We start from the raw sequence: 23,174 nt of genomic DNA, 5'->3' as shown, positions 1-23,174 counted from the left end.
CAACTAAACTTGCTAAAGAACAAATTTGAAAGGAGTGGCCAAAAAAAGAAAAACTTATGGTGATAGTGTGCTCATCTTTCCTTGGAGGAAAACCGATGCCCATGCTGTCTTCATGCAGTATTTTGGAATTTTGTAGAGAAAATGACTCACTTATTACCTCCCCCTCCTTGTGTCTCAGGCATATCTTTTTTTGGACCAAACCCCCCCACCTTGTGCGTCTAATGTCCTGGGAGTGACACAGCTACAACTACACTGCATACATTTATCTCTGTCCTTTCTATACCACGATAAGTGGACATGTGAACGCTGAACTTTTGGGAGAGTTGCCAACAAGCGTTCACCCTGAGCAAGCAATTGCACACTCTGAAACTTCTAGCCAGAGCCCCCGGTTAGTTATCCGTACATCGCATAACTACGGGTGGTACGCCTCTGCTGGAATTGTGAGCCCTGACTCTGCTTTTCAGCAAATGGCAGCAGCTTATTTGTCACATTCCAAAGCAGAGTTTCCGCTCAGTGTGGCATTCCTCACTGCTTTCCACACGGCAAACAAACGCACGTCAAAGCCATGGCCCCAGATTCTCCACCTGAAGTGGTTCCTTTGCACTGCTCAGGCCAGCTGAGAATCCCTCAGCGGGAGGACTTCTCAGCTGATTCACAGCCAGCATAGCTGGACTCTGTACCAGCTGCCCTACGTACCCATGCCAGTATCCGGGGCGGGGGGGCGCGCTGTTGGGAGCATGAGAGGCAAAGTGTAGCTCTGATTGCCCAGTTTTCAGCTGGCATACGGTCTATAGTGACCATAGCCAATTGGCATTCTAGTTAATGCAGGTCAGGCCACAGCCAGAGAGCCAATGGCTTTCCCTCCCTGTCATGCGCCAAGCAAATCTGACCTTTCTGCAGGAGAGTAAGGTGTTACTCAAGGTGAATAGATGTAGCAGAATGGGGCCCTTAGTGATTTGAAGAAACATACATTATAAAGTAACAATTTATTAACAACTATGGGAATGGGACCACTTGCAATGTGAACTGCAGGTCCGAGAGGGAACATCTTGGGAAGTTATTTGGAAGCATCAAATTCAAACAAAAAAAATCAGTACACAATTGTGCAAACAAAAATATGTTTAATTGCATTGTATATATTGATCTACTATAATTGTTAATAAAAATACTATGTTACTGTATAACTTATCGTTCTTCCAGTTCTTTAAGCAGTTCGTCAAAGTGAGTGATGTACCATTTGGCTTTCTCCTTTACTTGTTTCCTGATTACATTTCCTCCAAATCCAATGAAGCCGTCCTAGCAAAACAGAAATGAATAGGTTCGTATATTAAGCTTTCCACTAATGAAATGGGGATTTTCAGTGTAAATATGTTTCAATATTTTAAAAAGAATGAGTTTATCCTCAAAATCTGTAGCAAAAACCCCCCAAAAAATTGCCTTTCTGTGTTTGTTGCTGGGATGGATTTCATCAAAGGCTTGATCTTGGATCCTGGAAGTCAATGGGAACTTTGCCATGGGAGAAGGGTCATTCTCTAATACCATGTGACATTGAGATTGTTCACATCCGAGACTTTACTGAAAAATCTGAGGAAAATTCCTGTGACTTATGCTGCTACTGTACCTTGAACTGACAGTCCAGTAGGAGTTCACAGGCGAATATTTATGCCCAATACTACAATTATACCTCTGCTGTTTATTTTAACTCCACTCACCTCCTGTGACAGATACCAAATGCAATCATTAACTAATAATGGCTCAAATAATTAACCAAGAACAATCATCGTTTCTAGAGCCTAGACAATTTAGATCAATGAAAATGCAACATTTAAACTTTCACTCTTTGCTGTTTCGTGAGAGATTTAAGGCATTAAGCAAATATTAATCTGAAATCACAGTGCACACACTTGCTGCCAAGGTACACACTGTTAGAATTAAAAATAATAGAATCACACAAGCACTGATGCTTGGAACTAGCATCATGCATGTTCCTTATAACACAGTGCTGATTTTATGGTATTTAGGGAGCACACCCCAGGCCCACATTAAGGTACATGCTTCCTGATTCTGACAGAGCAAGAGCATTAGTATTCTAGGAAGGTACTTGACTGTAATGGTAAGTTGCAAGTTAGATCCACACCTGCTGTAAAAAGGCACTTTTTTTTTAGGTTGTATTTTTAATTCTTTTTTAAATTATTCCTAGTTCTGTGAGAGCTGCCATGTTCAGCAGGTGTCTGCTCCATCCCCATGAGAAGTTATCTCTGGTGCAAGAAAGGATCTTGGTACCCATCCTCTAAGTCATCAGTCTAGCACTCTTGCTCTGCTAGTATCAGGCAGCATGTGCACCAGAAGGATGCAGGAGCATGTTTCATAAGCACCATAAATCAGTGGCCCAGATTGGGATCTTGGCACTTGAAGGAATCTGTGTGGAAGCACCATGATACTAACAGGAATCTAAGGCCTGGTCTACACTGGGGCGGGGGGATCGATCTAAGATATGCAACTTCAGCTACGAGAATAGCATAGCTGAAGTCGACTTATCTTAGATCGACTTAGAATCACTTACTTCACGTCCTCATGGCGCGGGATCGACGGCCGCCACTCCCCCGTCGACTCCACTTCCACCTCTCGCCATGGTGGAGTTCCGGAGTCGATGGCAGAGCGATTGGGGAATCAATTTATTGCGTCTACACTAGATGCGATAAATCGATGATCGATAGAGCGATCACTACTCGCCGATCCGGCGAGTAGATAGTCATGGCCTTAGTGTTACTGTGACAAAAGATGTGGCTTGTGTGTGTGTGTGCAAGCAATGCGTCTAAAAAAGGTAAACAATACCAAAGAAAGAATTGCAAATCTGGAGGTGCTGGCCACAGTCTAAAAGGCAGGTCAACTGCTGAACAATATTGTCCAGACCAACTGGAAGGCATTACAGTTGGACTGCTTAGTGGCACTGGAGGGTTTTCAGGAGATTTCTGAGGGAGTGTGCTTGGCTGGCTTCCAAGTCTGTTCCAAGCGCAACGTGAAAGAAGGCAAGGAGCTGGGAGTGGGTCAAGGAGCCAAAGGGAGCAGTCGGAAGAGAAGCTTGGGTGGGCTATAGGAAGAGTGATGAGTGTAAGGTGATAACAGGATTATGATGTTTCTTTTCAGGCTTTCATATTAAGGGCTGGAGAGGCAGGGAGGTGATGACCTCAGCTGCAGGTGTGGGTGTTTGGTGCACCATTTACAAGCAGTAAGATCTGGAGGGCTCTGCCAGCTCAAATGGCACAAAGAAGAGAGAGACGTAATGAGTATGTGTGTGACCCAGAATGAAAGGGGTACATGAGTGAATGGCCTGATCCCTTGGTCCACCCTGAGGTGATCCCACTGCCTGCTGACACAGGGAGGTGAATGCCCATCAGTACTTCCCCCCTCTTGGTGTCAGGCAGGAAATCTGATCTCTGTCACAGCCTTTGCTGCTGCAAATAGCTCACCAGGTACTGTTTCAGAATAGACTGAAAGGCATTAACGATCCCCCGTAAATACTGTATAACGGTCAAACAGATGGTGTCTTGCCGTTGAGATATATATATTATATATATGAAAGCATTTGTTTAAAAGGGAAATCCAGTTCTTGGATACTCACCGCAGGGGGACATGCCTCCATGTCTGTAGCTCCATCTCCAATCATAACTACCTTCTTAAAGTGAAACTCTTCCTTCAGATGACTGATAACCTTTCCTTTTCCACCTGATTCAGCTGTTGGTTGTGTCTCATCAAACCCTGCATATTCTCCTAAAAACATGTGGGGAGGAGGAGTTAGATACGTGGGCAGCATGTGCAATTGCTTCAGTGGGTTGCAGAGAATCACAAGTACCTAGGAAAGACACCAATGAACTTCTTGAAAATCAAGAGGGATTTTTACTTTGTCTATGGCCTTTTCATTAGGAAATAACTAATTAGGGCCCAATCCCGAAGGCTTTACATGCATAAAGCCCCCACTGAATTAACTGGAAATTAAGCATACATTAAAAACTGTAGGATTTGACCTAAATCACTTTTGTGGGTCTTACAGTGCCACAAAGGTGTGAATATTTTCACAGTGTTGGATGCTGAGAAAAGGCAAAAAATTCCACAAATTCACAGATGCATTGGGATAGGTTCTACCCTCGGTTACACTGTCACCGTGTAATTCAGGAGTGACCCCATTAAAATCAGTGGCGTACGCTCAGTGTAAGTAAGAATAATGAATCTCCACTGAGCCCAATTCTGCTCAGCTACACTGGTGTAAAATCCAGAGCAACTCCACTGAAGTCAAGTCCATTGAAGTCAATAGTTACTCTGGATTTACTCCAAAGTCACTGAAAACAGAAGCTAAAAGAACTGAAACTGTGTTTTTATTAATGAGACAGTCTTTAACTTTGACTTGAAATCTTATCGAACCCATAGTAAGAATGTAAAAGAACTTGACTTTCTATGTCTCCACAGCCATGCAAAGGAGCTCCAACGTTTGCTTCTTTTTCCTAGTACAGCACATAGTTTAAAAAAAAATGATTTGATCTTTTATTCTAGACACATAATAGACTGAACCAACTATCATTATTAGTAGGATATTTCCCATGCTTGTTTCTTTACCCTGTGTGTTATGTTGTCTCAGGGAAAATAATGGCTTCCAAAGAACAATTTGTACGGCCAGAAATTGTTTCAATTGGATTTGTTTTGTTTGAAGGAGAGAGGGGAGTTTTGGGAGAAGAAAGGGTTTTGGGAGAGGGGCGGGGGGACAACTTAGTGCTGGAGAAAGTTGCCAGCCTGACAGCACAGCAGTTCGCAGTTTTCCATCCACAGAACAGCCCACCCCCATGAGTGTGATTGGCAGACATCAAGAGAGAGAGAAAGAAGAGGGGCTCACAATTTCCTTGCCTGGTGCTGTGCCCAAACTGGCATTGAGACGATGCAGGCTGGATGGTTCCGGCAGAGCATGGAATTTGGCTGTAAAGCCACTACTGCAACCCATGCTTCATTTTCTTTCTTACGTCCTGTGACTTTTTAAATGCTTTTACGTCGCCAAACTGCCTTAACCCTGACCTTTCTAGGGGAGCATGGGCAGTTCAGTTTCCATTCCGCTCTCCTTGGCCTCTCTACTAAGACGGTCAATAAGGGACAATCAGTGCCACTCGTAGTGACAGTATTTATAACGTGGACGCTTGATCACAAGAAACAGGACTGAGAACCATCAACCTCAGTTCAGAGAGGCCATTCATAGAAGCAAAATGATCATATTTCAATGTGTTGATTTTCCATTCAATTCTTAAGCCACCATAGCCCACGATCCTACTTCAGCTTGAAGTGAAATGGTGACCATCAATGTGTAGAAAAAAGAGCCATCCAATCACATCTTACCATTAAAGTAAAACTTCAGCCTATTGGCAAACACGTTTGCTGTTGGAATGTTCACCTGTAAAGCGACATGCTCCACAATGCTCTGAAAACCTCCGGATATTAAGAAGACTTGGATGCCTCGCTGATGAAGCCTGCTTACCAGCTCCCTTATAGGAAAAGAAAACACAACAACCAGCCCTGAATATCTAGCAAGATCAAGAAGTAACAGAGAGGGAAGGAGGAATCCCAAGTAGATCATTCATTAACAAAGCTGACTACAATTTGCATTATCCTTCTTTGTTCAGGAATTGGGTTTCAATACCATACCTCAGTGCAGTTTTAGACTTTCCCTTCTTCCTTTGCAGGCTCCCATAGAGTTTGTATGAAAGGAGCTATAACAAATCTGTATTATATTGAGACACAGACTGGCAATTAGTTGCTCAGAAACTAGTGGATCAGGGAACTGATTTTCTTGACATTCAGGTCAATTTTCTTGACATTCAAGTCAATTCAGGTTAGCGGGTAGGTGGGAGGGGGCAGTGGGGTGAGAACAGGGGGTGGGGGAAATTTGGGACGTGCAGGGCTGCAGTGGCCAGAGAAAGAGGCAACTTTCCCCAGCTCCAGGGCTGCAGCTGCCGGGGAGAGACTGCCCCTCCTTTCCAGCCTCAGTTCTGTAGCTGCTGTGACAGGGGAGAGACCCCCCCCTCCTTCCCAGCCCCAGCTCAGGGGCTGCTTTGGCGGGGAAGAGAGGGCACATCCATTGCATTAGAAAGGTAAGACTACTGATATTAAAATACGAGTTGTGTGCTTTTATTTGTAGAACAAAAAAATTTTAAGTTTTTTTCAATATAGCACTTTTAGCCAAAGCACATTACAGTAGTTAAATAACAGTACAAACAACATTTGGAAAGATCATTAAGTGGTCCGCCAAGACCCTCAGCAATTTTCAAGTGGTCTGTGGGGGAAAAAAAAAAATTGAGACCCACTGATCTAAAGCACAAGCTGTTTTTTTGGATTCACTGACCCTGAGCTGTATCTCTTCCTAGGGAACATTGGACAGCAACAGCCTTCCTATAGAAAAAGCAAGAGCTACAGAAAAGGAATCCCCAAAAGCTGTATTGGAGACAAAAGAATTTCACCCCCCAATCTGTGAGGACAACGGGAGTTGAAGGCACTCAGCACCTGGCAGGATCTGGCCCTAAAACAAAAGACCAACAAGCAGCAAAAGCAAAGCAGCAGAAGTGGTAGGAAGAGAGGAAGGGACAGGAAAGTACAGGATTAAAGCAGAGGAGCAGTGTGAACAGCGAAGCGGAGGGAAAAAAGGAAGAGGGTGAGTGTAAATAGAAGAGAATTGTGATTCCAAACAAGGACACAATGTGCCGTTTGTGTTCTTGCCACCCCTACAGAGAGAGATAATGTGTGTTTCGGTTCAAGGAGAAAATGCTGATGCAATATCTTCTCACAACACTGGTATTATAGAATTAGAGCCTGCTAGGAGGGCAGTTTTCTAATAAGAGCCTTTTTTCAGCCACTTTCTGCTTTGGGGTGGAAAATACCTGTTAGGTTAAAATGAGTTATGCTTACTCAGAGCCCCAGTTTCTTTAAAACTTCGTTTGTGACTTTAGTAATGAATTGATAGCCTTGAAGAATGGACTTCTCTAGATGGGCCCAGTCCTGGGATTTGAATGCCCTCCCCACTTCACAGGGTCAGATTCTGTATCTCCAGAACATACACACCTAGGGCAACAGCAGTGCAATCAAAGGGCCACACGCCTGACCTAGAAAGACCACTTCTAAAGGTGACGGGATAGATCATTGTCCATAACCATTCAGTCCTTGGCCTGTGTGCTGAGACTGCCAACAAGGATGCCCCTTAGTACCAACCGAGATGGTGCTTGCTTTGATGTGGACACTAGTCCACAGAAATGGACTCATCCCACTGTAACATCCCAATTTGAACATCACATACCATGTAAAAGCCAAGCCGGAAAACATTCTGGGCCAGATCCGCAGCTGGTGTAACTCCACTGACTTCACACAGCTATGCTGATTTACACCAACTGAGCGTCTGGCCTTCTGTGGTTTTGGAAGGCTCCCTTGAAACACATCTTACCTTATCCCTGGTGTGAGCTGAGGAGGATGTTCTGAAATTAGTTTTTGCACTTGCTCGCAGGAGGGACGTATAAGTCCTAGTCGAGCCGTTAAAGCAGCTTTGAATGTCACAGAGCCTCCCATAGCTCTCCGTGTCCTAAATTGAGATCCAAACAAATCCGTGCAAATCAATTACACTCGATAGGAGATGATTTGTCACAAAGACTTTTAACAGAAGAGGAATTATTCATACTATAACGGGGTTCAAAAGGGAGCTACATAGATTCTTGGAAGATAGGTCCATCAATGGCTATTAGCCAGGATGGGCAGGAATGGTGTCCCTAGCCTCTGTTTGCCAGAAGCTGGGATTGGGAGACAGGGCATGGATCACTTGATGATAACCTGTCTGTTCATTCCCTTTGGCGCACCTGCCATTGGCCACTGTCAGAGGACAGGATACTGGGCTTGATGGACCTCTGGTCTGACCCAGTATGGCCGTTCGTATGTTCTTAAGTGCCATTAGTTCTAGGCTCTGTTGTGTCCACATTCTGAAAAGGTATGATCTGATGAGCTGAGAAATTTGGATGATATTTAGGAACTGCTGCCAGATTTCAAATCCCCCTCCAAAAATGTTGTGGCGGTTCAGATCCACCTCTAGTTACAATGGAGCAAAGAGGGACAGCAGTCTAACATGGCAGGTTGAAGTTACCTGACTGGTATTATTGGGCAAAATACAGAAGGTGGGCAGCAAAGAGCTTTAAAAAGAGGTGGAGCTGAACTGATGATAGATGACTACTTGTTAGCAACTCATCAAGTCTGAGGTTTGTAAGGTATTTATTTACAGCATTCACAAACAGACACGTTCCCCAAGCTCAGTGGAAGAGGATCATTGATACTTCTAAAGATAAATGCTGTGATTTAGGAGGACCATGAAGCAAAGCAGATACGTAGCCCTGACAGGGAACCCCATCATGCTGTACATGAGCATGGCTGAACCAGCTGACAAAATCTTTTATTTCTCCATATTGGACTTATTCCTTAAGTAAGGGCCTGATTCATCTCCCTATGAAGTTAATGGGAGTTTGGCTGTTGGCAGCAATGGGAACAAGATCAGGCCTCCAAATGGCCCAAAATGTATTTTCTTTCTTTCACAAAAAAGAGGGACCAAGCTGTGCTACTGTTGTCCAAAGTTTAACTAAAAGCCCCTTAACAAAGTAGGGGCCTGGTGTTCATTGGACAGTTGCTCATTGATTTGAATGAACATTGGCTCAGGCCCCGTATATCCACAATTCCAAAATGTAAGTTAGTCCAGTATTCATTGATGCTATTTATTATTACTATGATCCTCTTTAACCTATTTGTCCCTGATGTAATTCCACTGGCCAGGGATGAAGCTGAGCCATTATTACTATTGATTGCTATGCACATGAAATAAATAACCAAATAGTGTACATACATTTCTGCCACAGCATCCCCAACTCCACAGAACTTTGCCAGCTCATCAATTCCTTCTTCCTTGATGACTGTACTATCCACATCAAAGCACACTGCATCGGCATTGCGGAAGATTTCCTTCAGCTCCAGGAGGGAGGCCATCCTTCTGGGAACCTTCCTGCTGCAAGAGAAGAGGAGAAGTTCTTTCTGCCGGTCACTGCACTGCACTCTGTTTTGAGCCATCTAAGAAACTGATCTGTCATCTGCCAGCTAGTGCTGAATGCAGCCGTGTAGCCAGCCCTTATTAATGAGAGTGGGCAGTGGTGAAGACCTGGCTCATTCGCTGATTTGCTCTCTGTGGTGCCTGCCGGCTGATGTTCAGTCTGAGTTCAAGGCTGGAGTTGGGCAGTGGAGATTTGGCTCAGCTGTTGATTCGCTCTTTGCAGTGGCTGCCAGTTGATGCTCCAATGGGGCTCAAGCTTATAGTTGTTGCATTAAATGTCAATACTATCTGAATCCAACTCTCCTGCAGGGATTGTGACATTAAATTCCAGCTCACCCTCTCAGGTCTAAGGAAACAAGACTTCTCACCCCAAGGACTTGTAGAAGGACATAGGATCAGACCCTGGTCCATCTAAGCCTGTGCCAAATGCTCCAGGGATGGTGCAAGAAATCCCATCAACGACAGTTAGGGATTAATCTGCCCAGAGGTAAAGTTTCTGCCTAAGCCCTGCAGACAGTAAACATAATTCTTTTATAAGTCCTACTATCCTCCTGGTCTCAGTGAAGTTGACCCAGGACATCAGTCACAATGTCATGACACAACAACCTTTTCCCCAGAGGACTATGTTTAAAATTAGAAGTTGAAAGTGTCACTCAGTTGGACAGTCAGGGCGCATAATTACTGCTGAAATACAATAGCTTTCCCTTTCTTTTGTATCTATTCACTTGGCTTGTTGGGCACAGTTAATTCTGCAGATCAGAAACACAGGATTTACAGTTGGGTATTAAACAGCATAAGTATACTTTCCTGCTATCCCACGAATCATCTTGTGCTTTTTCTCTTTATAGGCAAATCCAAGGTGTAATTCCATATTTAGCAATCTGTTTGTATTTGGGAGAAATACTCAGTGCTACAGCTTTATACCTACCCTCATACCCCAGATGTTTTTGTTTGGCTGGTTTGTTTTGGGGTTGATTTGTTTTCTAATCACCAATACTTTCTACTATACATCCCTGCATGTGATTAACCTGAATCTTCCCTGTTCTTCCATCTGGTGTCATGTCACACAGCTTCATCTTTTCTTTTCATCACACTAAACTGTATGCAGATTCGTTTGCCTCTTGTGTATTCATCTATAATTTGATGGCAAGATGCCCTACAGCTACTTACAGAGGACCTGGCTGGTTCCCACAGAGAACATATTTCTTGTCCTTTTAAAACACACTTCTTACACTTGGGCTCCTAACTGTTGCCAGTGGAGATGGGACCCTGATCATCACATATCCAGCTCTGTAAGGGCACCTTTAAAGTAAGAGATGTTTTGATTTTGTAAGAAAGCGCTTGGCTCTGGGAATGGTTAAAACAGCTGCCAGTGGATGCCGTGAGATAAGTGTTTTAATTTTTCCAGGATAGTCTCCCCACCTCTGCCCAATATATATATCAGAACACTCACGGTCAACTTCTTTGCCACCTTGCCTGCAAATATACCTGCTTGTGGCATGATCCTGGTAAATGTCACAAGTTAAGAAGGATTGAACTGATTCAGTATTTGGATGAGAGACCTCTAGAGACAGTAGGTGGTAGGACTGATAAAAGCTGAGAGACAGCAGTGCTGAATAGTTAAAGCAGGGGATTAGGAGTCAGGAAACCTTAGTCATCTTATTATTTCCCATGCTGCCAGTGCACCTGTGTGTGACATTTAATAAGTCTCTTCATCTTTCTGTGTCTCAGGGTTTGCTTATAGAGAGTTAGTGCTTGGCAAGCAGGGGTGTAAATCTACAGCGCACTAGCGTGCTGCAAACTAACTGGCTGTGTGGACCCTGCCGCCACACACTAGAAGTTCCACGGTGTGCTTTGACCTATTGCTGTTTCAAACTCTCAATATAGACATGGCCTCAGTTCCCCAGTCTATAAAATGGGGATAATACTATTTGCCCACCTTTGGGTAGGCTACACATAGTTGAGATGTTCGGAAGGAAAGCTGCTATTTAAGTTCATCCTATTGTTATTGGGCTAAATCCTGAAGTTCTCACTCATTTATTACTCACTCCTCTCTTGGACAAAACTCCCAGGAGAGTGATACGAAATTTATCTGAGGACTAATTAAAAACCAAGTAAGAACTTAGGGACAAATTCAGCAGTCCTTAATTGAGCAAAACTTCCATTGACTTTAACGGGCTCTTCATGCTCCAGCTCCACATTATTATACTTTACCATTAGTATAACCACAGTACCTAGGGACCTCAGTCATGGACAGGACCCCACTTTGCTAGGACTCTGACTCAGAAATAAAAGCGTCTGATGAGACATAAAGAATGAGGTCCTGCTCGCTTATCTGTCCCAAGACCTTTTCCATGTGAAAGAGGCATTAAGCCCAGTCATGTGGCAGAATTCCCATTTGAGTACTTGCATCCACCCTAGCTACATTCCCAATACATTTTCAATTGGTTGAGTTATTCTTCACTTCCTGTCCTAAACAGTAGCCTTCTTACGGAGCTCTGACTGACCATTTCTCCATGGCAGGGGTGGGCAAACTGTGGCCCAGGGGCCATATCCGGCCCTTCAGACGTTTTAATCCGGCCCTCGAGCTCCCGTCGCGAGTGGGGTTGCGGGCTTCCCCTGCTCTGGCTCTCCAGCCAAGGAGCGGGGTGGAGGGCTTGCCGCATGGTTCCTGGAAGCAGCAGCATGTCCTTCCTCTGGCTCCTGTGAGTAGGGGCAACCAGGGGGCTCCGCGCGCTGCCCCCACACCAAGCACCACCCCTGCAGCTCCCATTGGCTGGGAACCACGGCCAGTGGGAGCTGCAACAGCAGTGCCTGCATACGGGGCAACATGCAGAGCCGCCTGGCTGCGCCTCCGTGTAGGAGCCAGAGGGGGGATATGCTGCTGCTTCTGGGAGCTGCTTGAGGTAAGTGCCCGCGAGAGCTTGCACCCCGACCCCCTTCTGCGGCCCAATGCCCTGCCCCAGCCCTGATCCCTCTCCCGCCCTCTGAACCCCTTGGTTCCAGCCCGGAGCACCCTCCTGCACCCCCAGCCAGAGCCCTCACCTCCCCCCCTGCACCCCAACCCCCTGTCCCAGCCCAGAGCCCCCTCCCGCACCCTGAACTCCTCATTTCTGGCCCCACCCCAAAGCCCGCACCCCCTCCCACACCCCAACCCCAATTTCCTGAGCATTCATGGCCCACCATACAATTTCTATACCCAGATGTGGCCCTCGGGCCAAAAAGTTTGCCCACCCTTGCTCCATAGCTATGTGTGTAAACTGTTATCTCATGTATTGGCATTTGTCTCAGTGAGATTCCTTGGAGTAGGGTCCTTGTGTTTTGTAAAACATGCGTGTTTACGGCACTCTGCCCTGCCAGTGGATGAATGGCTGTATATACCCCGTGGAAAGAGCTTTGAGATCCTTTGGGGTGAAAGGCTCTGTGAACAATTATTGTAATAACTGAAAACATATGTACTACACACACAGTCGTCAAAGAGACTGACTTGGTCTTGTAAATGTTCATGTAGTACACAACTAACCGAATAAATAGGAATGCTCCAGTCCTTCATTATGAGACAGAAGACAACAGCCAAAGATGCCACATCAAACAGGTGGAATAAAGGTTGTGGCTGAGAACAGGTAACTCCTTATCTGTAAATGCTCGTGTGTATTTAGCAGGACGCTGTCAGCACGGAGTATGAAATATCACCACGAGAGGCAGAGACAGAGATTTAGCTGGCAAAAAACACCTATGAAAAATAAAACTCTACTAAGGCACCTGTGAAATAGTCGTATGTGCGACATATAGTCTATCTACCTGGTTTAGGGGTTTGTGTGGCACACTCCACAAGAACCAGACTTTGACTTCTGCTGTGCACTCACACAGGGATATAAAGGGATGTAAGGAGTCCCCTTACCCTCCTGCACTTATCTGTACCACAGGTAGGAGTGTGAGGGGCATGGGGGGAGCAGCTGCTGCAGGGCTGCTATTCCCCTCCCACGCAGGTGGGCTGGGAGTGGGTAGGTAGGGCAGAGGGAGTGGGCAGAGCTCTGGCTCAGCCCCCACAATGTTCCAGAAGGCACAGCTGAGCCAGTGTGGAGGGCGAGTAACCTGTGCCAAGAAAATGGCTGGTGCAGCCTACTTCTCTCAGGGCACTAGGAGGAAGCAGGGACTGGAGTCTGACTCTGGGGTAATGCAGCTACGCGTTGCCCCTCACTCAGGGCAGATTGTAAACTTCAGTCTACCCCCAACACTTAGCCTACAAGCTCTCTGGAGTGGGGACATCATCATGTACTTTTCTGCGATGCACCCCTTACACTTATGCAATTGCATAAAGAACACATAATATAATAATATTACATGGTCACTGCATGCAAAAGAAACTTAGTGCTACGACATAGCTATAGAAATAAACCATAAACCGCCCTGCAATACCTACAGCTTGGTACTAAGCTAAGGTTTCTCAGTGGGTGGGTATGTGACTGAATTCCAGCTTTACATTGCATCAGCCTTAACTTGCAATTGACTCCATATCTGCCTGGTCATGCCGTTACGGGAATTTTTTGCTCTGACTTTGGGGCAGAGTAGGAGAACCATGTGTTGTGACATGTGATTGAGCAATGGAATTGAAAAGAACATGTACTGACATTTTTGGGAGAGCATTTGGTTAAAATCCAGTCTGCAGAAAATTATGAAGTCCCTCAAGAATTCAACCCTGGCTATAGATGCCGGTTTTAAAGTTTGCCCTACCGGACAAACATGTTGCCTTAGAGTGGCATGACATTTGTGTCATGATGTCCCAGTGCTGATCTATCCGTATGCAAAGTTCTCATGTTGCATCATGAGAATGTGAGGTTGCATTGCATGTCACCCTGTGGTGATACAGCATTGCCATGTGATGATGTAGTGCCAGCCTGAAATATATTTCAGGCTATGCCTCCTCAAAATCTGATGTATCCTGTGAAAACTGGGATAGGCAGAAACCCTAATCATGGGCACCAACTGGGTTCTGCCTGTCCCTGGACTCAGCGCTTCCAGTTTGCTCCCTTTCCTGGACATTCCCTGCCGTGATGTAGCCATTGCTGCTGACTCTGATGGACTGGGATATAGGATGGAGAGAAAAAACACTGATGCCAGCTGTGAAGCCACTACTGAGACCAACACTTCCTTCTCTTTATTACATGCAGTGACTCTTTGGAAAGTACTTTAAGGCCATGCTTTGTGGAAGGAGATGCTTAGGTGGTATGATCTTGATCCCCGAGGAGAATCCGGGCTTGATGTGTAAAACGGAGCAGATGTTTCTGATCTCCTTTGGCCTGCAATCTGCAAAATAGCTGGAAAATCATCCCACCCCACACTACAGCTAGGATTTTGAGTCATGGGCTAATTGTTGGGGGCATTTGGGGCTTCTGATCAAAAAGGTAATGATGGAGGCTTTGTGGGATGGGGCAGCTGGTGCAGCGCATGCCTGGGGTAGGGAGGCTGGTGCTACTGCCGTGAGGGGCTCGTACGTGGGTACAGCCAGTGCTGCCGGAGTTGATGAGGGTTGATACACCTCAGGTGAACTGCGGTTCTTCCTTTTTTGTCCTTCACGCCTGCACAGCTCAAGGGGTCGCCTCAGCTCTAGGGTTAGGAAGCATCATTCCAAGGGGCTACAGAACCAGCTTCACAGAGTCTTGAAGCCATTTCCCTAGCCCTGGAACTGAAAGTAACAGGGGAGCGGGTAGAGCACCGAGCTGTCCTGTGACTGGTACCGGACAATAGGGGTCGGGGTGGGGGCAGAGGGAGCAGTCACAGCGTCAGCCCAAACTCCCACTGGGCCCTCCTGACCCCATGATTTTGCCACACCAACCAAGCACCCCCGGGGACCCACTTGTGGGTCACACCCCACCCATTAAGGACCTCTTCAAACAGAGCATAAACGCATGGAAGTGGGGAAGGAAGACACAGGAGGAAGTAGACAGAGGTGGTCTCTAATCTGACTTTTCTCCAGGGCTGAAAGCAATGCCCTGCACCTTTTTCTCTGGCAGTTCCTCAAATGAGGTGGAGTACAACGATTATGAGCACAGCCAGCACAAGCAAGGAGTTGCTAGGTTATTCACAAGTAGGTGTTGTTTGGAAACATAAGCATAAAGACCAGGACATTGCGCAGACGTGTGGTGTATAAGATCTCAAAAGGAGTGGAAGGAGAACTGAAAACCTTTGTCAAACTTCCAAGTAGAAGACATGAGGAACTATCGTGTGTCTGGCTTTACTCCAGAGGCCCACGGTCCAAGAGGTTATGTAAGCTTCTAAGGCTGACAAAGACCAATTGCACTGAGAAAAAGAGAATCTACTAGCATAGATGCACTGAGGTTTGTGCAATATAGACAGAAAAGGATGAATTCCCACAACTAAGATCAGTTAGGCCTATCTCCATGTGAAAGATGCAGGTAAATCAAATTGGAAAAGCCTGCCTCCTTCCAGCACAATAACTCCTCACTTAATGTCATCCTGGTTAACATTGTTTCGTTGTTATGTTGCTGATCAATCACAGAACATGCTCTTTAAAGTTGCGCAATGCTCCCTTATCACGTTGTTTGGCAGCTGCCTGCTTTGTCCACTGCTTGCAGGTAGAGCAGCCCGTTGGAGCGAGCTGATGGGGGCTTGGAACCAGGGTGGGCCGGCAGCCCCCATATCAGCTCCCCTAAGTTCCCTATGCAGCAGCGGCCGAGCAGGCTATCAATTGCCGGGCAGTTCAGGTGTCCCTCCCCGCACTGCCATGTGCTGCTCCTGCCCTCTGCCTTGGAGCTGCTCCCTGAGCCTCCTGCTTGCTGTGCAGGGGGTGGGGGGAAGAGGAGTGCCAATGTCAGGGTGTCCCCCTCCCCCCGCTCATGCACCCCATCTCCACAGAGCGGGGGATGGGGGGGACATGACAGGGCTCAGGAAGGAGGGAGCTTGCTTGCAGCAGCTGCTGTCTCAACTTGCTGATCTACTTAAAAAGGCAGTGTACTTAGAGTGGAGTCAGCGTACTTAAAGGGGCAATGCGCGTCTCTTTCTCACACACACATACAAACACACAGTGTGTGTGTCTCTGTCTAACACACACATGCACACACACACACCCCGGCACTTTGGAAAGTAGAGGAAGTGGTGTGCTCCAGTGGGATAGCGTGGGTTTCAGTTTCCCATGTTTGCAGCCTCTGCCCTGCTGTGTCTCCTCCCTCCATTTGTGCTGCCTTGTCGAATGTGAGGCTACATTAACAACAATGTGTTAATCCTTGAGGGCTCAGCTGAGCGCTAGTTCATAATTTAGCAGTAAGGCATTTCCTGGGAAATATCCCACCCTCTGACTCTACCACCTCAACCACGCTTCACAATCATCATTGCTGTGTACAGTATTAAGTTGTTTGTTTAAAACTTATAATTGTGTGTATATATATATGTATGTCTTTTGTCTGGCAAAAAAAATTCCCTGGAACCTAACCCCCACCCCATTTACATTAATTCTTATGGGGAAATTGGATTCGCTTAACATCGTTTCGCTTAAAGTAGCATTTTTCAGGAACATAACTACAATGTTAAGTGAGGAGTTACTGCATTTGACTTCTGGAAGGCAGGCTAGATTTCTGACTCTGTCATTTCAGCTTTGGAAAGGTTCCACACAGCAAGCATTCATACAAGTCTGATAAGTGAATGGAAGAAGGTGGACAAAAAGGTGAAAGAAGAAAATGGGAAAGAGGAGAAGCCGGGGAAAAGGAGAGATCAGAGAAGATTTAAGAGAAGAGAGTAAAGGTTCAGAAGAGCAAAGTAGCACAGCTGGGGGAAAGGAAAGATAACGAAAAAAGAGGAACAAAGAAGGCAGTGGCAAGGAAGGGAAAGTAGATCTTTCTACAACTACCTGAATTTGCCAGGACACCCAGAAGCAGCTCTGGCACATCCTCAGTTTATAGATGAGTTTTGTTACATAACCTAGAGGTGATGGAGCCAGTGGATTAGGATTCGGAGTTATGCAGTGCCAAATGTTACTGTTTAAAGAAAACAATTGAAATATTTCCAGTTTTCCGACCCTTTGAGGAAGAATATTTTGTACATTATGAAAAGCAAGAAGTCTGATAAATTATACTTTAAGAGGGAAAAGGGAATGATGTTTAGAAGCCATGTGGTTTTCTGGCTGCGTTTATTTCTAGCCTGATGTAACTAGGCATTGATTTGCCTAGTGAGATCAGAAAATCAACATCCCAATCTCACTTCACTTGTTATCATATGTTAGTTTTCAGAAGTGCTACCCATCCCTGTCCACATTGTCACTTTTTGTTGCATTTACATTTGTTGCCATAAAAAACTGAAGATCAGCTCAACCTTAGTGAAATAGTTACCAAAAGTACCTCCTTAAACAGATCATTAGGGCTGTGGTGCACATCACAAACAGTATCTGGTGTCTCCCACTCTCCCACCCCCCTTCCTTTTCAGTGAAACTGTAAACGCCTTATCAATAGTAATGGACCGCACAAGAGGCCCGATTTTGATTTCACTTACACTGGTTTAACCCTCGTGTAATATCAATTACTTCAAAAGTTACTCCTTGTTTACACCTGTGTATATGAGAACAGAATCAATCCTGAAATATTACTATATTCACGTGGCAGAACTGAACCCTGGTTTGTTGCACAGATGTGAAATTAACTCTTACTATATTAAATTGTTTCTAGTGTACTAAAGAGAAATGAGAGTCAGGAGTAACGGGTTCTAGTCTCAACTCTGCCACTTACTGTGGGGCTTGATCCAGCTCTCACTGAAGTTAATGGGAGTCTTTCCATTGACTTCAGCTGGTGCCGGATTGGGCTGCATGTTAGGATGAGGCAAATTACTTAATCTCTCTGTGCCTCAATTCCCCTATCTGTAAAATGGGAATATAAATACCTACCTCACAAGGTTGTTGCGAGGCTTAATTCACAATGCTAGAAAAGCACTTTGAGCTTTTCAGATGAAAGGAGCTATATTTGAGCAAATTATTATTAGCAGTAATTACATTAAAAGACCAAATAATAATACTCATTAAAAATAATAAAGCGTGGGAGTCCTAAGGAGGTTTGGTGCACACGGACTAAAGGATCCAGGTCCTGGTATCACTGAGCGTGGTTCAACTTGTTGATTTTCAGTTCAGCTTTTAAAGGAAGCAATGTAAATAAATATTTGCATTCTGAATCAACAGATGGGTTACTTGCAACTGTCAGTTGACATTTGACAGCAATGCACAGGGGTAAATTGCTTTAAATATTTTATAAAAAATAGATGAGGAAAAGGCAAAGGAGACCAAATGATATAGCCATAAACATAAGACCCCTTCAGCTTTTTGGGTAGTGCTTTCTTCTGGTAAAGTGATGATGATTCCCCTCTATAGGATTGCATCATTCATTTATACTCTTGTTGCAAACCAACACCTCACTGTCATTGCATCTGGTGTGAGAACACAATCATACCAACAACAAGAAATATCCGGAAGGTTCTGAAAACTAAGTCCATCACATACTGTCTGGGATAGAAAACAAATTGGGAGCAAGATGGATATGAGGTTTCAGAAAGACATCCCCTTTTAAACAGAGAAAAAAAACAGTCCTTGTGACTTACAGTATTGTACTGCCCGTGGCTGCTGTTGCTGCTGCTGGAAACCTCCTGGTTGTGCAGGAAAAGAAATGATAAGCTGGGACCTTTGGTCATATATATACAAAGGCACGAGCTGGTCAGGAAGAAAGGTGCATTTTCTAAATAGCTCTTTATAATCTGCTGAGTAAGCACGGCTACTTTTTTTTTAATCTTTACATGCATGAAACTAGAGGTGTTCAGCTGTTTGCTGTCAGGCTTTGGGAAGAGAGGTGCAATCCTGCCCCCTTTGGAGGAGGAGCGCCTGTAGCCCAGCCCTGCTAGCTCCCTGGTTGGCTAAGGATGTACCGGCAGAGAGAGCATTGCAAAGAGAGGTGGAGAGTTTGCTCGTTTCATATGTCACTCTGTGCCACAGAAATTTATCAGGGTTCTGAAGCCTCAGCAAAATGAACCAAAAGAGCTTGGCACAAAAACACAAAGAGGTGGGTGTAGGGATGTTAGGGGCCGTGGTCCAGGATCACTATTCCTAGTAATGCAGAGGCAAGGGATATGGTTACAAAGACTGTCCCCAGAACTAAGGATAACTCAGTGTTTATATTTGTAACAGAAGAATTCTTAGTCAGTGGAGCTAAGCTGATTTACACCAGCTGAGGATCTGACCCCTTAAATTATCCAGCTTGGAGCTGAGGAATATCTCCATTCTCACGTGAATTGAGAGACACATGGTACCAAAGAGATGTAAGAAGTATTAGCCTATTTGAAGATTAATGTGGCTCCCTTCTACGTGTGGGCTTTCACTAAATTAGCATGGCCAGTTCAAGCACAGTTCAGATGAACTTGCTTTAAACAGGGTTTGACAGGCCAGTGTAGACAGCTCTGATACATATTACACATGAATATGGAAACATAGGAAGGAATTTTGAGGTACCTGTGGAGATTTGGGGACAGATCCTCAGCTGATGTAAACTGATGTAGCTGCGTTGGGATCTGGCCCATTCTGCCAGGCATTCTGTAAGCCAAAACTGCCAGTGATTATTGTCCTGAATAAAAAAGCTAGATCTGCAGGATTTCTAGACCTTCTCATTTTTAAAAAGGGATGCGTTTTAGTGAAAGGTAACTCTAAGCACTGAGAAACTGAATAACTGAAATCAATGAGATTACTCGCAATCTTAAAGTTAAACACATGCCTAGGTGCTTTACTATATCAAGACCAGAAGGCTGTTCAGCATCTTGCAAGGTCAAGCCTCAACTTTTACACCAATATAAATTTGGAGTGGCTCTATTTAAATCAGTGTGATGACTCCAAATTTACACTATTTTAAACAAATGTAGAAGATAGTGTACAGTCTTTTATATTGGTACTCCTGTGGATTTTCGATTAGGGACTGAAATTATAGTGGTTTCCAAAATTAGAGGGTGGATTTCTTTTTATGAATAATCTGGATTGTTAGTAGAGCTGTGTGGAAACTGGAATTTCCATTTGTGGGAAATTGCATGATTTCAAAATCAGTTTTTGTTCTGAATTGGAAAGAAACATTGAATTTCCAAATTTCCTGCAAAATGACATTTTCAACAAATTTTGATTCAGGTCACTGTAAACATTTTGTTTAGCTAAAATGTAAACATTTTATTTCTATTTTAACTTTTTAAAATGTTATATTATAGTGTATAATGTAATCTAAAATACATTTTGAAACAAAGTTGTTTTTTAAATGAAAAATCAAAGTGTGCCATTCAGATAAGGTTGAAATGCTTCATTTCGAAGCTGAGGGTGTGAGGGGAGTTCATTAAATTTTGTCAAAATTGACATGTTCCTGCAGAATGTTTCAATGTGGATTAATCAACATTTTCCAGTGGAAAAATATTCCATCAGAAAATTTTCGACTAGCTCTAGTTGTAACCATTAGTTAGGGAGCTTCAGGCAGCCAACCGAAAACTGCCGTCTCTCCTTTTAAGTTGGTTGTTATATTCAAAGGCAGGAAAGCTGTTGTGGCTGATATAGCTCCATTTATTCACTTCTTGATGGGCAGTCTTGTGACTGACATCCTTATGAAAAGATTGTCAAGAGCCAGTCAGTACAACAGTCACAGTTCATGCATCAGCTGTTTTGCAATTCTGGCAACCTTATTCCTCCAATTTATGTGGATTAGTTAAAGTCACAAGCTTTATTGGTGCCTCCTTCTATGTCATCCTTGTTGTTTCAAATATTAACAATATTTAAATAATCAGTGGTCAATATGAGCATCTATGTGTAGCTTCTTGTGTCAGAGTACTCCTATGGCAGGACCCCCTATTGGAGTGACACTGACGTCTCTAATGTCTAGTCTGATTCTGTTTATTAGTTTTATCTTTGTCAGGACATTGTGTTTTTAAACAGGCTTAGAAATAGTTTATTTTAACATGGGTTAATCACAGTTTAATGCTGGACAAATTGAATCAGATAAAGACTAGAGAAAATGGTTCCTACCCAGAAACCCAATGGCAGTTTTTCCTGAGTAAGGACTGCATAATTTGGCCAACAGAATTCTTATTGCATACTTCAAGTAGAAATATCCCCCCTTTGGTTTCTATAGATTTAGTTGGGTTTAATAGACAGGATTTCATCCATTTAAACATTATAGGGAAGTTCTTCAGTTGATGTAAATTGTCACAGCATCACTGACTTCAGTGGACAATTTACTCCAGCAAGTATCTGCCCTTATATTTTTATTGCACATTAAAAATTAAATGCACAACAGTTCAACAACTGAAATGAAAATGAGCTGTAAATCGACAGGTTTGCACGGATCCCTAAAAAACTGATGCAAAATGGGAGTTCAACTGCCCTAAAAATATAAAAGTCATAATAAGAAAGAGTTGTTCTGCATACTCTGAAACAGCAGCCATCAAATGTGTGGTCCGGGGAGGAAGCACAGAGACTTTTAGCTGGGATTTTCATTGGGGCCTAGTGGAATTAGGCACCCCAATCCCCTTGACTCCTTGAGGCTCCTGAGAAAACGCCATTTGGTGAGAAGTGTAGATACTGACTTAAACTAAGGACTGATGGATTTCTTTTGAAGTTGACTTTTCTTTCTGATAAAACATGCGAAAACTCTACCTAAACCAAAAAAAAGACTACATTTTTTCCCCTGCACTAAATCAAAGCCCCCTATCTGAAATAGTTCCTGAGTGTTTGAACACCATAGGCACCAGGGCTGGGGCAAGGCCAAAACTGAATTCCTTACAGATGGCTTCAGCCTTGACTTGGATTCATATCAACACTTACCCCTTTTTATCTATATTGGCAATACAACTGCCCCATTTCCAGGGAACATCACAGGAAAAGATCATACACCTGGAAGTTGCATAATATGAAGGATAGGGAGTGTGTGTGCACACATGTGCACATGTATGTGTGTGTTTGACTATATTGCCCTCTATTGGCTGGTTGCATGCTACATGCTACAGCTAGAGGCTAGGCCTGCTAATCATCATTAATCAAAGGTGCATGTCAGAATGTTTGGGTGTGATATTTGGACTGTGGAATCCTTTGGGGGAGAATGTCAGAGATGCGTGGAAGATTCAGGAGTGGAGTCTCCTTTGCAGGATATATGGGGACAGAGATCCCAAAAGCCATGTGTGCAGTCTTTCTCCAGGCCTGTAGCCAGTAGCCAGACACACAGAGTAGACAATTAAAATTAGAATTCCCGGGGTCCCCTCTAACAGTACATTTTGAGATACCAAGTGCAATTTCCTGCATTTTAGAATATTGAATTTTAAAAAAGATGAATGCAATGACAAAGAAAGCCTACCTGGTATTTTTTATTGTGGTTCCTCACTAGAATAACTTGCCAGCAGCTCAGCAAAACCACAGAGGTCCAAACATGCTGATATATTTCCCATTGATGCTTACTCACCAACTGCATAAAAAACCATCAAACAGTCAGTAACCCAAGCAGGTTGCCACCTTCCATCTGCACAGAAACTCTTGGGCTCCCATACCTAGCTCTATCATTCACAACCAGGTCTCCCAAAACTCCCTCATCCTGCTTTCTCACTAGTAAGCACTGTACCCTTAGCATACTACTGCAAGTGGTACAAAGTGTGTACATTGCAGATGTAGTACTTAGTCTGGACCTCTGTCATGGCTTTGCCATGAGCCCATCTACAAGGCAGCACGGTGTTGTGCTGCCCCACAGTCAGACTGGAGATCCTATTGTGAGGTAGAGTCATATTCGGCCTCACAGCTCCCTCCCTGTTGCAATGGATGGACATACCCTCCATCAGCCCTACACCTGGCATAGTTTACATCTCTCTGTAATGCCAGCATGTTGCAATGGGCAGAGTGGAATGTTGCAGAAGCTGCTACCCCCCCCCAGTGTGCTTTGCTTGAAGAGGGAATAGTAAAGGGGGTGTTTGTTTTCTTTCCTGTATGGACACACAGGATCGACCACCATCTGGCCTATAGCTAAACTCACCAAGGGCAGAGGCACCTAACTACCTTTGACAATCTGGCATCTGCAGT

The 23,174-nt window shown here is 44.4% G+C and overlaps 1 protein-coding gene across 2 annotated transcripts; it reads right to left on the bottom strand.

Annotated features, from left to right (window-relative positions):
* Positions 1-1,106: 1,106 nt before the first annotated feature.
* PSPH (phosphoserine phosphatase) lies at positions 1,107-18,952 on the bottom strand. 2 transcript variants are annotated; one of them, XM_027831475.3, is made up of 6 exons: positions 18,698-18,952; positions 8,903-9,058; positions 7,469-7,603; positions 5,377-5,522; positions 3,623-3,771; positions 1,107-1,296 (listed from the first exon to the last, which is right to left on the bottom strand). In XM_027831475.3, the coding sequence occupies exons 2-6, from the start codon at positions 9,040-9,042 to the stop codon at positions 1,186-1,188; spliced, it is 681 nt and encodes a 226-aa protein (XP_027687276.1). In that variant the 5' UTR covers positions 9,043-9,058; positions 18,698-18,952; the 3' UTR covers positions 1,107-1,185. The 2 variants fall into 2 exon arrangements, with proteins under 2 accessions (XP_027687276.1, XP_007054229.1); XM_007054167.4 differs by having other exon boundaries at positions 8,903-9,061; positions 18,698-18,951.
* Between the last annotated feature and the right edge of the window lie 4,222 nt (positions 18,953-23,174).

This window comes from Chelonia mydas, chromosome 17 (assembly GCF_015237465.2).
Source record: "Chelonia mydas isolate rCheMyd1 chromosome 17, rCheMyd1.pri.v2, whole genome shotgun sequence".
NCBI lineage: Eukaryota > Metazoa > Chordata > Testudines > Cheloniidae > Chelonia > Chelonia mydas.
The sequence above is the reverse complement of the archived record's forward strand: the minus strand, read 5'-3'. Positions and strand labels throughout refer to the sequence as shown.